General features: G+C 43.0%; 1 protein-coding gene across 1 annotated transcript in view; it reads left to right on the forward strand.

Annotated features, from left to right (window-relative positions):
• Positions 1-20629, forward strand: part of ZNF432 (zinc finger protein 432) — a 26997-nt gene extending 6368 nt beyond the window's left edge. Inside the window, exons 3-6 of the mRNA XM_081107581.1 lie at positions 5937-6128; positions 11248-11374; positions 12968-13063; positions 16967-20629. Of these exons, the coding sequence (XP_080963707.1) occupies positions 6114-6128; positions 11248-11374; positions 12968-13063; positions 16967-18684 (1956 nt within the window). The 5' untranslated portion in view covers positions 5937-6113 and the 3' untranslated portion in view covers positions 18685-20629. The remainder of the gene's footprint in view (positions 1-5936; positions 6129-11247; positions 11375-12967; positions 13064-16966) is intronic.
• The last annotated feature ends 776 nt before the right edge of the window (positions 20630-21405 follow it).

Below are 21405 nucleotides of genomic sequence, written 5' to 3' on the forward strand. Positions count from 1 at the left end.
CAGGGACGTGATGTTGAGAACTACAGCCACCTGGTGTCAGTGGGTGAGGACGGCTCCCCTGTGTCACTCAGAGGGTCCTCGGGCAGTGGCCTTTCCTCCCTGCTGCTTCAGCGTCTCTGTAGTGCTCTCAAGTGATAGACTCTCAGACCCCTCTCGGCTCCAGACAAGAGTATATCATGTTCCCTCTCCTGAGAGAAAAGCCTCCACTTTGCAGATGTGAAACTGTAGAATCCTTCAAATGTAGCATTTTCCCATCTTGACATCCTAGCCCAGTGATGGCGAACCTATGACACGCCTGTCAGAGGTGACACGCGAACTCATTTTTTTGGTTGATTTTTCTTTGTTAAATGGCATTTAAATATATAAAATAAATATCAAAAATATACGTCTTTGTTTTACTATGGTTGCAAATATCAAAAAATTTCTATATGTGACGCGGCACCAGAGTTAAGTTAGGGTTTTCAAAATGCTGACACGCCGAGCTCAAAAGGTTCGCCATCACTGTCCTAGCCCAATGTCATGTGTTGGTCTTCTGTCATTTCCTATGAACAGGGTGTCAAGCCAGCAAACCAAACACATTCTTCAAGCTGGAATGAGGGGAAGAACCCTGACAATAGAAGACAAAACCCACAGTGGAAACTGTCCAGGTGAGAACCAGCAAGACGGGCGGCCAGGGAAGGCATATGCTAGGCAGTCAGAGAAGGTGCCACAATGTGAGAGTGAGGAAAGCTAAACAGCAGCTCCTCATATCCTTCTGGCCGCCGGAGACCTTTCTCTTTGGAGTTTAGAGGGAAATACACCCTTTTCTTCTCCTGAGATCTGATCCCATCTGGTCCCTGTTTATGTACATCTTGGATTTTTATTGTTTGACAAGTATTTTTTTCTGTCAACTCATCTCTTTTGTTCATTGCCACCGTGCCTCTTCCTATTTCTCCCACCTCCGTTGCTATGAAAGTCCACCTTCCAGGCCTCGTTCCAAACAGAGTTCTTTGAGTTGAGCATAATCTTTAACTAGAGCATTTGGGAAATAGTGATTTCCCTTCCTAACATTCAACCCCATGTGGGATGCTATGCCCACACCGTAACCTGATCTCTGTGTTTATATGTTTCTTAGCATCTTGCTATAGACTAAATGTTTGTGTCCCCTGAATATTATATGTTAAAATCCTAACCTCAAGGTGATGGTTTTAGGAGATGGGGCCTTTGAGAAGCGATTAGGTTATGAAGGCTCTCACCAGACACTGAATCTGCTTGTGCCTTGATCTTGGACTTCTCAGCCTCCAGAAATGTGGAAAATAAATTTGTTGTTTTGTGTTATGGCAGCCTGAACGAACTAAGACACTTGTCTTTGCCCCTCTCTGAAATTGTCCAAAGGTTCTGTTTTCCATTTCTTGCTCTTTTCTCATAATTCTTACATCTTTCCTCCATTCTAATAAGTTAAGCTGCTATTCTCTATAAAAACTCCTAAATTCACATCTCCCTTAATGTTTTCTGATTTGCACACTTGTCCCATATATTTTACTGTCTCCACAGACACTCGTGACTGAATTCAGACTTTTTGTTCAAGGAATGAAAATCATCTTCCCTACAAGATGATTTCTTCCACCTTCTTTTTAAGTTTATGATCTTCTAACAATTTAGAAAGATGAATATTTAATAAAGTAGTTTAAGAATGAGCAGTTGTGCCTGGCCGGTGTGGTTCAGTAGTGGAGTGTTGACCTAGGAATCAGGAGGTCGCTGTTCACTTTCTGGTCAGGACACATGCCCGGGTTGCAGGCTCTATCCCCAGAAGGGGGCATGCAGGAGGCAGCTAATCAATAGTTCTCTCTCATCGTTGATGTTTCTATCTCTCTCTTTCGCTCTCCCTTCCTCTCTAAAATCAATAAAAGTATTTTTTTTTTAAAAAAAAGAACAGTTATGAAGTAGGGAGTTAAAGAGATGGTGAGGTTGAAAGATCCAAGAGAGTCTGATTCACCAGAAGTAGAACAAGAATGTCTTTCAAGAAAGATTTAGCTCTGAAACGTAAACATTATCTGCAGTTGTCATTTCATGAAGTAAGATATGAACTGAGGGACAGGTATATGATGATAGTGTTTTCTTCCTATACAGAGTGTGTGTGTTGAGAAACTCAATGTCTGTCTGAATATAAAAGGACTGGGATTCTCAGGATAAGTAAAAGTGTGATTTCCTTGCTTCAAATGGAGGAAAGTATGGGAAATAAAGGAGGTAAAATCCCCTGGGATATATTGTAGAAGAACCTTATTTGTATTTTATTTGTTCACAGGCTTATCATTTTTAAGAGTTGCCATCATTTCAAAGATCCCATCTTCTCTGTGATGTGCTTCATTGGAAATGTGATTTTCCTATCTTTTTTTCATTCCTTCTTACTCTTCTGAGTGGGGCTCTTGTTCTCTTTCCTCTACCCCAGTGGTTCTCAACCTTGGCTGCACATTAGAATCACCTGGGAATCTTTAAAATCCTGATTTCTGGGCCTCATCCTCCGGAAATTCTGTTTCTTTGTTACTAATGTTGTGGTTTCACCCCATAACAAAGAAACAGAATTTCCAGAGGATGAGGCCCAGAAATCAGGATTTTAAAAAGATTCCCAGGTGATTCTAATGTGCAGCCAAGGTTGAGAACCGATGCTCTACCCAGTCATTCCCTTGATCCAATAAAGATGCCCTGCTGAAACACCTTGAGTCCTGTTTAGAGAACAAGAAATAAGAAATTTCAAGAAATAGGAAAATTCAGTCGCTGGCTTGTATTTACATCACAAGCCCAGGATTATTGGGTAAATTCACTCAAATATTTTAATCACCTGAATTTAGCCATCTCAATACTTATTTTATTCTGGGATGCAATCATTAGATAATTGAGGATAGGTGAATTTGACTGATTTGTGTTTTACAAGAATCACCTTGTAAAGGTGACATAGGATAGGCCAAGGGCATAAGCAAGGACAGTTCTAGCATCTCACTTCAGAAACTGAGCCATCATAGTACTATTGATGGAGGACTCAGAAGATGCAACTGACTTCCTGCTTTGACCTGTGGCTCCATTACTTTGTCAGGAATATGTTGCGAATTATAAGGGCCTATGGGGTTGAACATAATGTGAGCAAGTAGATGAACCTGATGTCGGTGCCACAGCCCGCCTTCTCAGGATCTCGGGTGCCTCCTGGTGAGGGAGAGTATTCTAGCTCAGAGCTGCAGCCGCTAGAAATGGGAGCTGAAGCAGGGCTAGAAATGGGTAGCAGGCCTGCAAATGGCTGGCCAAGACCTCTTGCTGATGCGATACAGGTGCATACGACTGTGGGAGGTTCAGTTCTTTGAGGTCGTTTTATTTTTTGCATGTTCCTAGAAGTTCCATTTGCAATATCCAAAAAACAACCACCTGGAAGCAACCTAAAAGTCCCACTGATAAACGATTAAACACAGTTTGGACTCCCCGTACAGTGGAATATTGAGCAACCAGAGGAACAAACTTATGGATACTTCAAAACAATTATGTTGCCCTAACCGGTTGGCTCAGTGGATGGAGCGTCAGCCTATGAACTGAAGGGTCCCGGGTTTGATTCCAGTCAGAGGCCTGTACCTGGGTTGCGGGCACATCCCCAGTAGGGGGCGTGCAGGAGGCAGCTGATCGATGCTTCTCTCTCATCGATGTTTCTAACTCTCCCTCTCCCTTCCTCTCTGTAAAAATTCAATTTAAAAAATTGTGTGAAAGGAGGCAGATAAAAAGCGTTCATACAGTAAGAGTCTGTTCATAAAATACAGACTAATCTGTGGTGACAAGGCAGTTGGGTGCCTGCTTAGGATGCATGGAGCATGTTCTGTGCTCGGGCGGTTAGAATGAGCTGGAAAGAGCCTCCACGTCCTTGCTTTGCTTTCTGCTCACGTTGTGATCGCCGTCCCCCGACCGCCTCACTTTCCACACCCGGTTCCTTCTCCACAGGCACCGCCACCTGCCGGGTGCGCGCCGAGCCCCGAGGCCCTTCGCTCTGTACGGACACCGCACTCCCCCAAGATGGCCGCGCCCGCGGCGCCCCCGCCTCGCGGCGCCAACCCCACGCGGTTTTAGCGCCCCGCCTGCTTTTTCGTCAAACTAGCTTACGTTTTTATGCGGCCTCTAAATCTCTTCGCCATTAGGCTAGCGGCTGAGGTGTCCGAAGTTATTTTCCTTTCCCACCGAGCTGAGGCGTAACGGCCGCTCGGAATGTACGCGGGGCCCTTCTGGTCCTGATGGGCTCCGGCCTTTGAAAAATAAGCTTCGTTCACTGTCCCCTCCAACAAATGAATTCACCCGCACGTCACGGGCCTTCTGTGACCTCAGGCCTCCGAAAACCTCTCCACATTCCTATCAGAGCTGCCGGGCCCGCCGCTGAGCAAAACCCTTCTGTACGTCAGGTGTGCAAAGATGGCGGCCCCCAGGGTGCCGAGGCGACGGCGGCGCGTGTACATTACGTCATAAGGGAACGCCAGGAACCCATATTCCGTTCTCCATAGAAACGCAGCAGAAACCCCTCGCGCCTTCGCCGGACGTTCAGGAGCGGAGGCCAGAAGGGAGCAGTTTAGGGGAGTGAGTGAGGCCTCCAGAGGTCGCTGCGGGCCCCGGAGGGAGCCGATCGGGTCCGCGCGTGGTTGTGTCCGTCGGCTGCTGGGTGTGTGGCAGCCCCTGTGAGTCGGTGAAGGTGGCGCCGCGCGGGGAGCACGGACGGATCTCCTGGGTGTCTGTGAACGGGGTGTCTTTGGGGTCAGTCGTGGGGGTGGAGGTGGGGGGTCGTCGCCGGTGGTCAGATCAACGACCGAGAGGTCGGGGCTCAGGGTCTTCGCGGGCCACTGCCTGCAGGTGACTGACAGCTGGCGGGCTGGAGTTTGTCAGTGACACGGCGTCGCGTCCGGGTCAGGCTCTGTGGTAACTCGGAGGCAGCGATGGGGGAATCGTTAAGGGGGGTCAGTGTGCGCGGGCATCTGGGCTGGTCTGGGTACTGACCCCGTGGCGGGGGTGGGGTGGGGGTAGGAGGGGGAGCTCTGTCTTATGTGCTGAGATGTGTGACGGCCAAAGGCTTGCAGGCTCAGGCTCCTGGCCCAAGTCTCTCCACCACATCACCCCATTTCTTTCAACCCACAGAAACAAAAGTTTTGGGGGGTAGGTGAACCAGTCAGCTTATTTAAAATTAATAAGATTTTCATTTAAGAGTCTGTTTTCATCCTCCTCCTGCAAGTTTACTGTAAATTTGCTTTCAGGTTCTATGTATGAATATACAACGGCTATTTTCTCCGTACTTAACCTTTTTTAACTCTCTTAAAAATTTGTATTTATAGCTTCTATTCCTTCTCTCTCCTTTTTCCCTGTGTTCATTGTTCCTCAATGAAGTGTGTTTATAAACAGGGTATATAAAGACTTTTTTAAAGTTTTTATGATTTTTAAAAATGTATTTTTAGATATGTTTTTATTGATTTCAGAGAGGAAGGGAGAGGGAGAGAGAGATAGAAAGAGCAATGATGAGAGGGAATTACTCATTGGCCGCCTCCTGCACCCCCAACATGGGATCAAGCCCCCAACCCCAGGCAGGTGCTCTGACCAGGAATGGAACCGTGACCTCCCGATTCATAGGTTGACACTCAACCACTGAGCCACGCCGGCCGGGCTATAGTTTAAAGGAAAGATTTACAGTTCCTCACTGTCCCTACGACCTCATTTCTATAATTGTTCTGAAAATTACCTGCCACTGAGGCACAGTGCTGTGCTGTTCTCCTTTGCCATTTTCTCTCTCACATTCAAACTACTTATATCTTCAGGGTCTTATGTTTCATTACCTCAGGTGTGATCTCTAGGGAACTAACTAAAGAGCCAAAATACTGGGGACCATGTGTTACGGTGTGTCTAGCAAGGGGACTGTAACCCTGAACGTAATCTTGCTCTTCCTCCCATAGGTTTTGACAAGAGATAAGAAAAGAATGAAGAAAGAGGAGGTTCCAGGACCTAGATGTTGTCCTTTCTGGGAACACTTTCAACTGGAGAGTGGGATTTTTAACTAGAAATTTAGGACATCCCAAGAGAAGACAAAGACGAGTATACCAGCTGCTGGCCATTTCCCCAAACAGAAGGAAATGGCCCAGGCCCAGGTGACGTTTGTTTTATTCTCTCCTTTGTTCCCTAATGGATTTGTAGTGGCCTGTAAAAATCAGTTCAGTATCCAGAGTGAAATAAACTTTGGATCTAACTCCAACATCAGGGCAAATTAGGATCAAGAATAAAGTATTCATGCCCTAGCCTGTTTGGCTCAGTGCAGAGAGCGTCCACCTGCGGATCAAAGGGTTCCAGGCTTGATTCCGGTTAAGGGCATATACTTTGGTTGTAGGCTCCTCCCCAGGAGGCATCCAATCGATGTGTTTCTCTTACATCTATGTTTCTCTTTCCCTCTCTCCTCCACTCTCTCTAAAAATCAACGAAAAAATATCCTAAGGTGAGGATTAACAAAACAATAAAAAAAGAATATACTATTCATATGATTCTGAGTAAATGACTAATGTTAGCATGTAACATATAATTGAAGGATCCTCTGGGCTACATTAGCTATTAGCTTGTGTCTAATGTCTATGGCAGCCGACACAAGAGAATCATCCTACATTATATGATATGTATCATGTACTGTGAGGAGACAGCAGACGGCTCCTCGGAATGTCAATATTTCTTAGCACTGAGGTCTCAGGGAAAATGTTATACTAGTATTCTTCCTAGAGGTGATGGGTGGACAGTGTTTTGAACTTCTAATAAAGGCAGAGGCAGATTTCACACTGCTGTTTATTCCAGGGTTCCTCACAGACCCATTAGGGAAGAGACCAAGCAAACTCAGTGAACACAGTTTTGTCAGGGACCAAGGAAAGTCAGTCAGAGGACTCAGCCTGTGTCTGGTTTTATCCAGTAATAAAACCTAAATGGCCTAGGAAAATGGGAGGATTGCATGGCTTTCTTTTTTAAAAAAAATTTTTTATTGATTTATTTGAGAGAGAGAGAGAGAGAGAGAGAGAGAGAGAGAGAGAGAAGAGAAACATTAATTTGCTATTCCACTCATTCACACATTCATTGGTTGTGCCTTGACTGGGATTGAACCTGAAACATTAATGTATCGGACAGTGCTCCAACCAACTGAGCTACCAGCCAGGACTGCATGGCTTTCACATGTTCTTCCATCAACAGGTAGCTGAACTGTTAAAGTTCATATTTGGCCTTAGATAGTTGCAAGAAATTTTGTCTGATAAGAGCTTGAGTTATTGGGTTCCAGAGTGTGTGCTTTATAACTTCACGTCATGTTGGAAAATGTATAATCCATCCCCATTTTCAAATCCAATTCTGACCTCTTCTTTCTTTGCTTTACTATAATTATGCAAATTACTCACAGATACCTGTTTTTAAAAATATGATTTTATTGATTTTAGAGAGAGAGAGAGAGAGAGAGAGAGAGAGAAACAGAAACACTGGCTAGGGTTCGCATACATTTTAAAGAAAAAAATATTCAATGATGAGTGCCCGTGGGCAAAAAGTAAATTTCCTCTTTATAGCGCCCTTCCTCATTGTCCCCTCATATTGTTTAACAAATGTTTGCTAGTGTGTTTTGCTGTCACTAAACCTATGTGTGCATCTACATATATGTGCCTATTTACCGATGTATGTGAATTTGTGTACATATCTGAGTACATTAACACATCTATTGTGACATTTATGTATCAATGATACATTTATGTATCAATGGACTCATACTTCAAAGAACATGACCTGCTGGCTTCTGATAGTGTAATTTAAGCATCTAAAGGAATAATGACAGCAATTGATTCGTGGATATTATCTATATATAAAATTCCATTTGTCCACAGTCATACTAAAAATAAATGAATTGCACCATGTGAAGCATTTAGATGCATGCCTGCTACATAGTATGTGATATGTGGGATCATCCACGCCTTAAATCTTTGCCAGTACTTAATAATAGGACATTATAAAATTTCATAATTTTCAGCAATCTGAATGGCCCAATATTCTTTAGCCTTATTTTTCATTTTCCTCAGCACAGGTGAGGTTGAAATCCTTGTGTATTTTGTGGTCAGTTGGATTTTTTTCTCTTGTGAAATGCCTGTCCTTATCATTTTTACATTTTAAAAAAACTATATCTTCTTACTGATTAATAAGTATGATTTATATCCAGTATATGTTGATCATTTTGTTTATTAAAAATATTTTCCTAGCTTGTTAGTTTTCTTTTAGCTTTGTCCATGATATCTGTGTAATGCAGGTGCTTTAAATTTTCCTCTCACAAAACTATTTTTCTTTTCTTTCTTTTTCTTGGTTTTGTTATTCCTCACCTAATGATATTTGTTCCATTGATTTTCAGAGAGTGGAAGGGAAGGAGGGAGGGCGTGAGAGAGAAACATCAATGTGAGAGAGACACATCGATTGGTTACCTCCCACATGCGCCTGACTGGGCTGGGGATGGAACCTGCAACCCAAGCACGTGCCCTTGACAAGAAATCAAACCCTCAACCCTTCAGTGCTCGAGCCAGTGCTCTGACCACTGAACACACCAGCCAGGGCTTGTTATTGATTTTCTGTGATTTTTTTTTTTTTTTGGCTTTGATGTGAACATACTTCATACTCTCCTCTCTCTATTCCTTTCATAGATTACCTTATTTTATGGTTAGCACTTTAAAACAGGAAAAAAGTATTTGAACCTAAGTTTTCATTTTTCCAAATGAATCTGCATCTCACATGAAATAACTCAGAATGTGGTCAGATCAGCGGTGTTAAGAATTTGCAGCCCCTACCAAGTCTGCTCTCTTTTCTATGTAGTAATGTCTGCAATAACATGGAAAAGAGTATCCCATAGTTTTTCCCTCTCTGGCTGCTCAGTTGACAAGCAGGCCTCAATTTATTTTCTGGTGACATTTGAGCTTAGGCTGCAAGACCACAGGATCAGGACATTGAAGATATTCCACACTTCTGGGCTGATTTTTTTTTAAATATATTTTATTGATTTTTTACAGAGAGGAAGGGAGAGGGATAGAGAGTTAGAAACATCGATGAGAGAGAAACATAGAACAGCTGCCTTCTGCACACCCCCAACTGGGGATGTGCCCGCAACCAAGGTACATGCCCTTGACCGGAATCAAACCCAGGAACCTTGAGCTCTATACACTGAGCCAAACCGATTAGGGCTTTCTGGGGTGTTTTTATTCATAGCACTTCTGACACCAAATGTGTGGTCATTTTTCTCACATCTACCCATTCTACAACTCTCGGGACACCAGCTGGGTGTCTGACAATTCAACTCAGTTCTGACACTGACTACCTGGGGGCAGCGTCAGGTCCCACAGGTTAGGTGGTAAGTCCCACAAGACTGACCCCACTTTAGGTGCCAGTCGGAAGTCTCAGGTTGTCACCTCTACTTCTGATGACCAGCTCTAAATCTGGGGTCCCACAACCTCCTTCTCAGGATTGGTAATTTGCTGGAATGACACACAGAACCTGGGAAAGCACTTCACTAGTTTATTATAAGGGCCACAACTCAGGAATAGCCACCTGGGAGAGACGCGAAGGGTAAGGCCTGGGGGAAGGGTGCAGAGGGCCTCTCGGGAGCACCACCCGGCCAGCATCTCAGTGTGTTTACCACCCGGAAGCTCTCCAGACCTGTAGTTTACGCGGTTTTATGATGTAAGCATGGTTGATTAAATCACTGGCCATTAGTGATGGGACTCAACCTCCAGTCCCCCATCCTGAAGCCATCTAGGAACCCCCAGTCACTAGTCATCTCATTAGCATACAGAAGACACTCATCAGAGAGTCCAAGAGTTTTAGAAGCTGTGCTATGCCCTAGCCCAGTGGTCGGCAAACTACGGCTTGTGAACCACATGCGGCTCTTTGGCCCCTTGAGTGTGGCTCTTCCACAAAATACCGACTTTTGCGCATGGGCCATGAAGTTTCAATCGCACTGTACGTGCATGCCCACACGTGGTATTTTGTGGAAGAGCCACACTCAAGGGGCCAAAGAGCCGTATGTGGCTCACGAGCCGCAGTTTGCCGACCACTGCCCTAGCCGGTTTGGTTCTGTGGATAGAGTGTCGGCCTGCAGACTGAAGGGTCCCGGGTTCAATTCCGGTCAAGGGCACATGCCTAGGTTGCAGGCTCGATCCCCAGTAGAGGGCATGCCAATCAATGATTCTCTCATCATTGATGTTTCTATCTCTCCCTCTTCCTTCCTCTCGGAAATCAATATAAAAAAAAAAAAAAGAAAGAAAGAGAAACTGTGCCAGGAACCAGGGACAAAGACCGAATATGTTTCTCACAACATTTTTTTCTGGCTTCTGTTGCCTTTATTTCAGTAAATGTTGTCTTTCTTTTGATAGTAATTTATTTTTTCTTTCTGGTTGTTTTTATAATCTGATTTTTTGAAGCTGGTATGCTGTCGTTTCAGCTGGAAGTGTCTACATGCAGATTTCGTGCCTGGCTTTGCTGGGTTACTGAGTCTGAGTTATAGGAAGTTTAATCAGTTCTGACATTTTCTCATTCTTGAGATCTTCATATCACTTCTCTGTTTCTGTATAATCTCTTCCAAAAACTGCATACAGGCCTATGCTAGACCTTGCTCTATCCGTATTTATTAAACTCTCCTTTATATTTTCCATCTGTTTCTGGGGCTGCTTCATTTTGGGTTATTTTTAAAAATGCATATTCCACTTTACTCATTATCTCCCCAGTGTATCTAATATGTTAACCTTTTGTGAAATAAGAAATATATACATTGAGGGGGGGGGAGGTTGGGGGTTAATGGGGGGGATGAGGACACATTTGTAATACCTTAACTAATAATAAAAAAAAAAGAAATATATACATTGGGCCCTGGCCAGCTAGCTCAGTTGGTTAGAGCATTGTCCCGATATGCCAAGGTTGTGGGTTTGATCCCCTGTAAGGGAACATAAAAGAAGCAACCAATGAATGCATAAATAAGTGAAACAACAAATTGACCTTTCTCCTCCTCCTCCTCCTCCTCCTCCTTCTGCTTCTTCTTTTTCTTCCTCTCTCTCTCTCTCTCTCTCTCTCTCTCTCATCAATTAAAAAAAAATTTTTTAAACCACACTCGCATTATAATTGGTGTCAGAAGTGTAGTTAATATGAACAGGACAACTTCCTTTATATTATTTATGGCCAGTAAAAGAAAAACACTCCCTAGTAAACAGGACCATGTTGTTACAGGAACCGCTGACACTGGAGGATGTGGCCGTGGACTTCACCTGGGAGGAGTGGCAGCTCCTGGGCCCCGAGCAGAAGATCCTGTACAGGGACGTGATGTTGGAGACCTACAGCCACCTCTTGTCAGTGGGTGAGGACAGCTCCCGTGTGTTAGTCAGAGGGCACCCGGTCAGTGGTCTTTCCTTTCCCAGCTGCGTATACTTGGGAGTCACTGCAGTGCTCTGAATGGCAGGTTCTCAGTGCCTCCTCTGGCTCCGGATAAAGACATATAATATAGTATAAGCTCCACCAACACAACTGATACCAACTGTGTGGGGGTTTTCTACACCAGCAGTAAATTCTCCAGGTACCAACTGCGTGTCCTGCAGCTCAGTTCAATTCTGTTTGGACACTAATACCCAGAGGTAGCATCAGACTCCACAGGTTTAAGGGCTAATACCACAGGACCACCCTCACTTCAGATGCCAGTCACAAGTATTATGTATCCAGGGTACATCTTGGCTATAAATCTGTCCAACTTGGCTGTAAATTTGGTGTTCCAGCAACACCCCATGCCGACTCAGGTTTAATAGTTCACTAGAATGGCTCCTAGAACTCAGGAAGGCACTTATTACCATTATCAGTTTATTATAAAGTTAAAAAAAAACACTTTAAACAGCCAAGTGGAAGAGGTATTTAATATATTTATTGATTTTTTTACAGAGAGGAAGGGAGAGGAATAGAGAGTTAGAAACATCGATGAGAGAGAAACATCGATTGAGCTGCCTCCTGCACACTCCCTTACTGGGGATGAGCCCACCACCAAGGTACATGCCCTTGACCGGAATCGAACCTGGGACCCTTCAGTCCGCCGGCCGACACTCTATCCACTGAACCAAACTGGTTTGGAAGAGATATTTAGGGCAAAGTGTGGAGAAAGGGGTGTGGACCTTCCACGCCCTCTCTAGGCACACCACCCTCCCAGAATCTCAAAGTGGTCATCAAGCTGGTAGCTCTCCCATCCAGGTATTTAGGGATTTTTAGGGAAAGTCCATCATGTAAGCATGCTTGCGTAAATTCTTGGCCATTGGTGATTCATTCTATCTCCAATCCTCTCCCTCTCCACAATGAGGAGAAGGGTTGGAGTTGAAGGTTCCAGCCCTCTAGTCATGTCTTTGTCTTCCCGGATCAGTCCCACCCTGAAGCTATCTACGGCCTCCAGCCACCAGTCATCTCCTTAGCACACAGAAGGCACTCATCACTCTGAAGAGCCCAGGGGTGTTAGCAGTTCCAGTGTTAGGGACTGGAACTTACTATCCGAAAAGACGCTCCTATTATGCTGTTCACAGGAGATTACAAGGGCTTTAGGAGCTCTGCCAGAACCTGCACAGAGACCAGACATAAAGCACCATGTCACATGCGCCCTCTCCTGAGAGCAAAGTCTCTGACATGTGCGAACTGTCTTGTCCCTTAAACATAACATTCTCCCAACCCAGGGGTGGGCAAACTTTTTGACTCGAGGGCCACGATGGGTTCTTAAACTGGACTGGAGGGCCGGAACAAAAGCATGGGTGGAGTGTTTGTGTGAACTAATATAAATTCAAAGTAAACATCATTACATAAAAGGGTACGGTCTTTTTTTTTTTTTAGTTTTATTCATTTCAAACGGGCTGGATCCGGCCCTCGGGCCATAGTTTGCCCACGGCTGTCCCAACCCAAGTTTTCTGTCATTTCCTATGAACAGGGTATCAAGTCAGCAAACCAGATGCTCTCTCCAAGTTGGAACTAGGGGAAGAAACGTGGACAATAGACAATGAACTCCACAGACTAGTCTGTCCAGGTGAGTGGGTGTGAACAAACAAGGCAGGTGTGGGGGAGGAGAATCATTTTCCTTTTACCCTTCTAAGTTCTTCTGGAGGAGCTAATAATCTAATTGACATGAAACAGATTAAAAGGGGGAAATAACCAAATTTATTTTGTATGTACATACAGGGGCTCTATAAGAATATGGGGCCCAAGGACAAATCCGGCCGCTGAGTAGGGATAATGAGGAGAGCAGGGTTGTGATGTGGGCTTCAAAGGAGAGGAAGTCAATCTACATGGAGATGTCAAAGCCAATATTTGGTAAATAAATGTTTGCTGGGCATCTTTAACAATGGGACCCAGAGAGGAGTTGGATTAAAGGGCCTCGTCAAAAATAGATCCAGAGACAAATGGTAGGGGAGGTGGGGGCAGGGCGGTTAGAGAGCAACCAACGGACATGCGTATTAGCATAACCAATGGACATAGACACTGGGGCGGTGGGGGCTTGCTGGGGTGAGAATGACTGGGTGGGGGGGTTGTCAATGGGCGGGGGGAGACATATCTAAAACTTTAGACAATTTAAAAAAAAGGGGAGGGGGGCCTTGCTAGGTTCCTCCCTGTCTATCACACCTAGTTCATATTAAACTGTAGTTATCTATGATGGTATCGCCCTTCCTGGAGCAAGCCCTCTATCTAAATTCTTACAGGCAGTGAGGGCCAATGTCAAAGCTTTTTCTTGTGTCTTTCTTTTCTTGAAAATAGCCAGCTTAAAATAAGCAATATTTAGATGGCAAAATCTGCTTCCCCTCATGGGTTACTGCAGAAGTCATATTCTAGTCAGAGAAGTCTGGGCAGGGGGAGGGGTGTTTGAGGATACAGAAACAGTGCTCCCATATCCCTCTCCATAGCAGAACTTTTCTTTAGGTCTTTAAAGGGACATAAACTGCCCTAACTGGTTTGGCTCAGTGGATAGAGCTTCGGCCTGCCGACTGAAGGATCCCAGGTTCGATTCCTTGGTTGCGGGCACATCCCCAGTAGAGGGTGTGCAGGAGGCAGCTGATCGATGTTGTTTCTCTCTCATCAGTGTTTCTAACTCTTTATCCCTCTCCCTTCTCCTCTGTAAAAAAATCAATAAAATATATTTTAATAAATAAAGGGTCATAAACCTTTTTCCCCTCTTTTCTCTGAGAACTGATCCTCGCTTATTTTACCGAACATCTTGATTTTTGTTTGCTAGATTTCTCCTTCCTTGAACTCTATGAACTACCCCTTCTTTGTACCTTGTCACAGTGTCTCTCTCTGTTCCACCTCCCTGGCTATGAAATTCCCACTTCATTTCTCACTGGTTCTTTTGTGTATGTGTGTGTGTGTTTTCTACCTCCATTTTTATATTTCCTGTCTCTTTGCTCAAGTTTTCAGTAAGTCCCTCTACTCTTCCTGTAAGTTTATTGAGCATCCTCATAACCAGTGTTTTGAACTCTGCAGCTGGTAGATTGCCTGTCTCCATTTTGTTCCTTTTTCTAGAAGTTTGTTGTTTTCATTTAGGACCTGTCTCTTGGTCTCCTCATTTTGGCAGCCTCCCTATGTTTGTTTCTGTGTATTCGGTAGAACTGCTGCACTTCCTATCTTGGTAGAGTGGCCTTATGTAGTAGGTGCCCTGTAGGACCCAGTGGTGCAGCCTCCCCAGTCACGTGAGCTGGTCACTTCAAGTTTGTCCCGTAGATGAGCTGTGTGAACTCTCCTGTTGTAGTTGAGCCTTGATTATTGTTGGCACATCAAGGGGAGAGATTTACTCCCAAGCCAATTGCCTACAAGGACTGGCTGCTATCACCATGGAGAACACACATCAGCAGTGCTCAGGTACCCACCAAGTTCACCCTATATACCAGGTATGTCTACATTTTTAATTAGGAAGATGATGCTATGAATTAGTTATGAAGGCATGAAACACATGAGGAAACATGCTAGGCCATGGGGTTGACTATCAAAAGAGTGGCCTCAAGTCAGGCAGATGACAGCCACTGTTAGAAGCTCTCTGCAGGGAAAAGAGTGGAGTGGAAACCTGGATAAATGGAGCATTCATGTTGATGTACACTGTTATTGCTAGGATGGCCCTAGCCGGTTTGGCTCAGTGGATAAAGCGTCAGCCTGCAAACTGAAAGGTCCTAGGTTCGATTCCGGTCAAGGGCACATGCCCGGGTTGTGGGCTCGGTCCCCAGTGGTTGGGGGCTTGCAGGAGACAGCCAGGATGACTGACTGGATTTCATATGAGTTGAAGTAGCATGGTGGAGAGTTGGTTGGTTTTGTATTTTTGTAACTCTACATTGTCTTTCCTTTTATCTGATTTTAGTAGTATAGCAATAATAAGGAACAAGCAGACGTTCTAAGAAATATTGAAGATAAAACTAACACAACCTAGATCTTCAAGGAGGAAGTTAGTCCTTTAGTACAACCTAACTGTTGCCAACGAGACATAAATATAGAATTACTGAAGTAGATGCTGGTGGCAAGTGAGGGAACAAATATATCAGGGACACTAAAATGGGAAAATGTTGGGTATGACTTTTGTACTGAATGCTGAATGTGATTGCAAAAAGGTGACAGTTGCCATATTCCTTGTAGCACTTGAGCTTCTGAAGATGACTGTGAGGTACACTGGCCAGCTGCAAAATTTCCTATCAATCATTGTTATCCTATTTTGTTATCAGTAGAACATATGATAATATGACACAGCTCAGCTAAAAGGCTGGAGTGGTGATTATATGAGTTCCATGCAATGTTTCTTGGTGGTGTTACTTGCTTGGTGGTCTAGAGAAGGGCAAATTTAGGAACAGGATTATGATGTGAGAGTCTGTCTCAATTCACTTTAATCCAAATTCTGAGGACCTTATAGTCTTACTTGCTAGGTAATATGTTTATTCTTTACACCCCCGTATGTATTTTCTCTGACTCCATAGTCAGAATTCAGTGCCTCTAAGGGGACTTTAAAGAATCCCAAAATCCTAAATGTTGAAATGTCTAAAACCTTGGTTTGTACATTTATCATCTTTCATACTACATGTCCTCCCAACATATGAGCCAGTTCTCTCGTCTTGAATATCAGTATATGTTGATTATCTCCACATTTTTTAAAAATATATTTTTATTGATTTCAGAGAGGAAGGGAGAAGGAGAGAGAGGGAGAGAAACATTAATGATGAGAGAGAACCATTGATCGGCTGCCTCCTGCACGTCCCCCACTGGGGATCAAGCCTACAACCCGGGCATGTGCTCTTGACCAGAATTGAACCGAGGACCCTTCAATCCGCAGGCCAGTGTTCTAGCCACTGAACCAAACCAGTTAGGGCAACTTTGCCATTTCTTTATGCAAATATATCCTGATTTCCTCCACTTTCCACCATCTCCATTGCTCCTTTAGTCCATGTTTAATAATCTCCAACTCCTTACTTTTTTTTTCTTTTCAATTTTCCCTAGATTTTAACTAGATTTAAGATAAGTAAAAGTAAGGCCTATTGTATATATATTCCAAACCACCAGCACAATACCTGGTACAGGGAGCCATTCAATAAGTAATTTTGGTCTGAACAAATGCAACCCTCATCATCTGGATTAGTTTTCCACCTCTGGGATCTGGGTCTTTCTAAGTTCTGTGGAAAGGTATTCCTCCAAACCTTGTCCAAAAGCAGCTAAATCTACATTAATTGTCAACTACCTTAGTGGTAACCTTAGTGGTATACCGCTTTTTCCTTTTGGTTTGTTTATATTATGGTGTTTTTACCAATGTGTAAGAAATAAGGAACACTTACACATGGTGTATTTTTTCATAGTGTCACCACAGGGCTGTCACTAAAGTGCCATTAAAAAAAATAATTGATTAATTAATTAAAAGTTTAATTCCAAACAAGATTATAAAAAAAAGATTCATTGTTTTCTTTCCTAGACACTGGAAAAGTTGATAATTATCTCCAGGACCACTGGGAAAATCAAAGAATGTTGGAAGGTATGGAACAAATGCACAAACAAGATACATTTGGAAATATTGTTCCTCAAAGCAAAAGGCATTTTCCTTTCAGGCAAAATCATGGTGTGTTTGACTTCTACATGAAAACTCTGAAATCAAATTTAAGTTTAGTCAAACAGAGTAAAAGCTATGAAACTAAGAACTCTGCTAAGTTGAATGGAGATGGAAAATCATTTCAGCATGGCAAACATGATTTTCATCTTGCAGTTAAATTCCCTGTCAGTGCAAAACCCATTAGCAATAAGTCCCAGGTCATTAAGCATCAGGGAACTCAGGAGGTAGAGAAAGCCCACGTGTGCAGTGAATGTGGAAAAAGCTTTGCTAAGAAGTCTCAGCTCACTGATCACGAGAGAATTCACACAGGAGAGAAACCTTACAGTTGTAGTTTGTGTGCAAAAGTCTTCTCCAGAAAGTCCAGGCTCAATGATCATCAGAAAATTCATGAAAAAGAGACATCCTTTATATGCAGTGACTGTGGCAAAGTCTTCACCATGAAGAGCCGTCTGATTGAACACCAGCGAACTCACACTGGAGAGAAACCCTATGTGTGCAATGAATGTGGAAAAGGCTTCCCAGGAAAGCGTAATCTCATTGTACATCAACAAAATCATACTGGAGAAAAATGCTATGTCTGTGGTGAATGTGGGAAAGGCTTCACTGGGAAAAGCAGGCTCATCATACATCAGCGAACTCATACTGGAGAGAAACCCTACACCTGCAGTGACTGTGGGAAAGCTTTCACCACGAAGCACTATGTCCTCATACACCAACGAAATCATACAGGAGAGAAACCATACGTATGCAATGAGTGTGGGAAAGGATTCACCATGAAGAACCGTCTGATTGAACACCAGCGAACTCACACTGGAGAGAAACCCTATGTGTGCAGTGAATGTGGAAAAGGCTTTACCAGGAAGAGTAACCTCATTGTGCATCAGAGAAATCATACGGTCGAGAAATCCTATGTATGTGACGAATGTGGAAAAGGCTTCACGGTGAAGAGCATGCTTATCATACATCAGCGAACACATACTGGAGAGAAACCCTACACCTGCAGTGAGTGTGGGAAAGGCTTCCCCTTGAAGAGTCGGCTGGTTGTACATCAGCGAACACATACTGGAGAGAAACCATACAGATGCCGTGAATGTGGGAAAGGATTCATCGTGAATAGTGGGCTGATGTTACACCAGCGAACTCATACTGGAGAGAAACCCTATATATGCAATAAATGTGGAAAAGGTTTTGCCTTTAAGAGCAACCTTACAGTACATCAGCGGACTCATACCGGGGAGAAACCCTTTTCGTGCAGTGAATGTGGAAAAGGCTTCACCATGAAACGCTATCTCCTCGTACATCAGCAAATTCATACAGAAGAGAAATCCTATATGTGTGGTGAATGTGGAAAAGGCTTTGCCATGGAAACTGAGCTCATTTTACATCAACAAATCCATACTGGAGAGAAACCTTATGCGTGCAATGCATGCGGGAAAGGCTTTGCTGTGAAAAGTCGTCTAATCGTCCATCAACGAACTCACACCGGAGAAAAACCTTTTGTGTGCAGTGAATGTGGGAAGGGCTTCTCTTCAAAGAGGAATCTCCTTGTACATCATAGAACTCATAATGGGAACAAACCCTAACAATGCAATGAATATGGTCACACCTTCAGGAAAAATAATATGCCTTGTACAATGTCAGAGACTTCACACAAGATAGACTTCTTTTATATGTACTGATCTCATGACCCACCAGGTAAGTGACACAGTAGACAAAGTGTATGTATGCAGTTAGTCTAAGAAAGCCTTCAACATGAATTTAGCACTTCCGGTATATGAAAGAACTTACAAAATAAAAGATTCTATGGATTCAATGATTGGGGTAACCTTTCATTTGTCAAGCCTTATTAATACACAAAATGTGTAGTCAATGTACATAATCCTTTGCAGAGTCTGAATTCATTACTTACAAGTGAACTCGTGCAAGGGACAAAGTCAAACCATGAGAGTTCAGTGCAGTGTGCTCCTAGCATACTTGAATATAGTCAGTGTACTTTAGTAGCCTTTTGCTAGATTTTCACTCATGGGAAATTATGGAATTTGCATAGGAGTGAAATTTAATGAATGCAAAGAATGTGCTAGTGCCTTAGGTGACAAATTACCTTACACTGTATGTCAAAATTAATACATAAGAAAAATGCAAAAGTCTTGAGGAAACATTTCTCACATGAAATAACCTTTCCCACACTCACTGCAGGTAGTGATATGTCGGACAAGTATATGCTAATATAAATCACATGCATAGAAACACTAGGAAAGCCTGCTGTGGGAATAAAGACTATCTCATTAGTGATCACAGTAGATCATCAGTGAGCTCGTACACAGTAGTAACATGATGGTCATGGGAAAGCCTTTGTTTAGAAATAAACCTCAATAAGTTGCCTGATATTCATGCTGGAGAATAATTTTAGATGGCAAAGAATATGGCAGAATTAATCATTTCTCATGAGTTCATACAGCAATAAAACTGCTGGAAACACAATGTAGAGTGACTTCAGCAAAATATCAGAGAATTCATGAAGAAAGGTTGGAAAAATGATACCTACTTGAGTTTTCTAAGCCAAGTCTAAACTTATTATGTAACTGATGTCCATTCTGGGACAGGATACTTTGAACCATATACTCAATGGTTCCATAAATTTAAAGTAGGCAGTTCTCAACACTGATTAAATGTTAATGTTATACACAAGCAGGAGTGCTCTGTGTCCACTTCGTATCATTATATGATTAGCTCTTGCATTTCCTGGGCTCTAAATTCATCTCTTTCAATGTACTGTGTACTTCAGAAGTAAAAGAAATATACTCATAAATATAATTCCACATCATTGGATGTATTTATCCAAGTTTATAAGTTTTGAAAACATCTTAAATATGATCTTTCTGAAATTTGTTTTGGAATGATTTTAGACTCACAGGGAATTACAAATCATACAAAGTTCCTGGGGACCTTTACTCAGCCTCTTCAGTAATAGAACCTGATACATCATCAAAACCAGTAAAATGACATCAAAACCAATAAAATTCTGTTAAGTAGACTATAGACTTTATTTGGATTTCACTAGTTTTGTTATGCTTCCATTTGTGTGAGGTTTTTTGTTTTGTTTTGTTTTGTTTTTTGGTGTTGAGGTCTAAGAAATTGTATCACATGTATAGATATCTGTAAATCCCGCCACAATCAGGATGCAGAATTGTTGTACCAACACAAAGATACATCCACCTGCTACCCCTTTATACACACACTGTCCCCCCAACCCTGACCTATGGCCACCACTGATCAGTACTCCATAGCTCTAATTTTATCATTTCTTAAAATGGAATGTATGTAACCTTTGAGCTGGGCTGTTTTCCCCCCACTCAGTAAATTGCTCTTAAGATCCATCCACTTTGTTGGGTGTATAAACAGTTTTCCTTTTTTGTTACTGAGTAGTATTTTTCAGTATGGGTGTACCATTTGTTAATCTGTTCACTGTTGATGGATGTTTGGGTTGTTTCCAGCATTTCATTGCTATGAATAAAGATGTTATCAACATTTATGTACCCATTTTTGTTTTTCTGGGATAAGCACTGAGGAGTCTTATGCTAAGATAGTGTTTAACTTTATAAGAAATGCCAAACTTTTCCATAGTGGCTGTACTAATTTACTACATCCCCACCAGCAATGTGTGAATGCTTCAGTTGTTCCATGTCCTTCCTACCACTGGCATTGTCATATTTGATTCTTACCATCCCATCAGCTATGTGGTAGTATTTAATTAAATGATGTCCTACATACACTGAGAACCAAATCAGGTAAAGTTATCATTTTGGCTTTCAACCATCAAACATAATTTTAAAAACTCAGAGAGAGAACATGATAACCCTATATAATAAAAGCATAATATGCAAATTGACTGAATGGTGTAACAGCGGGACGACCATCCAGACAATCATCCGGGACCATGCTATGACACCCACTGACGCCAGGCCAGCCAAGGCGGGTGCGATGTGATTGGTCAGGGCCTGGCCATCGCCCCAAAGAGGGAGGCCCAAGCCGAGGGAAGCTGGTGCCAGCAGCCGGGGGAAAGAAGGCCTACTCTTGCGCAAATTTCATGCATTGGGCCTCTAGTATATATATATCTTTTAATCCTCACCTAAGGATATTTCCTCCATTGATTTTTAGGGAGAGTGGAAGAGAGAGGGAAAGACAGAAACATCAATGTTAGAGAAATGCATCGATTGGTTGGCTCTTGCATGAGCCCTGACTAAGCCCAGGTCTGGGGAGGAGCTGCAACCAAGGTATAGGCCCTTGACCAGAATCGAACCCAG

Source organism: Myotis nattereri (genome assembly GCF_964212035.1).
Source record: "Myotis nattereri genome assembly, chromosome: 15".
Taxonomy (NCBI): Eukaryota; Metazoa; Chordata; class Mammalia; order Chiroptera; family Vespertilionidae; genus Myotis; species Myotis nattereri.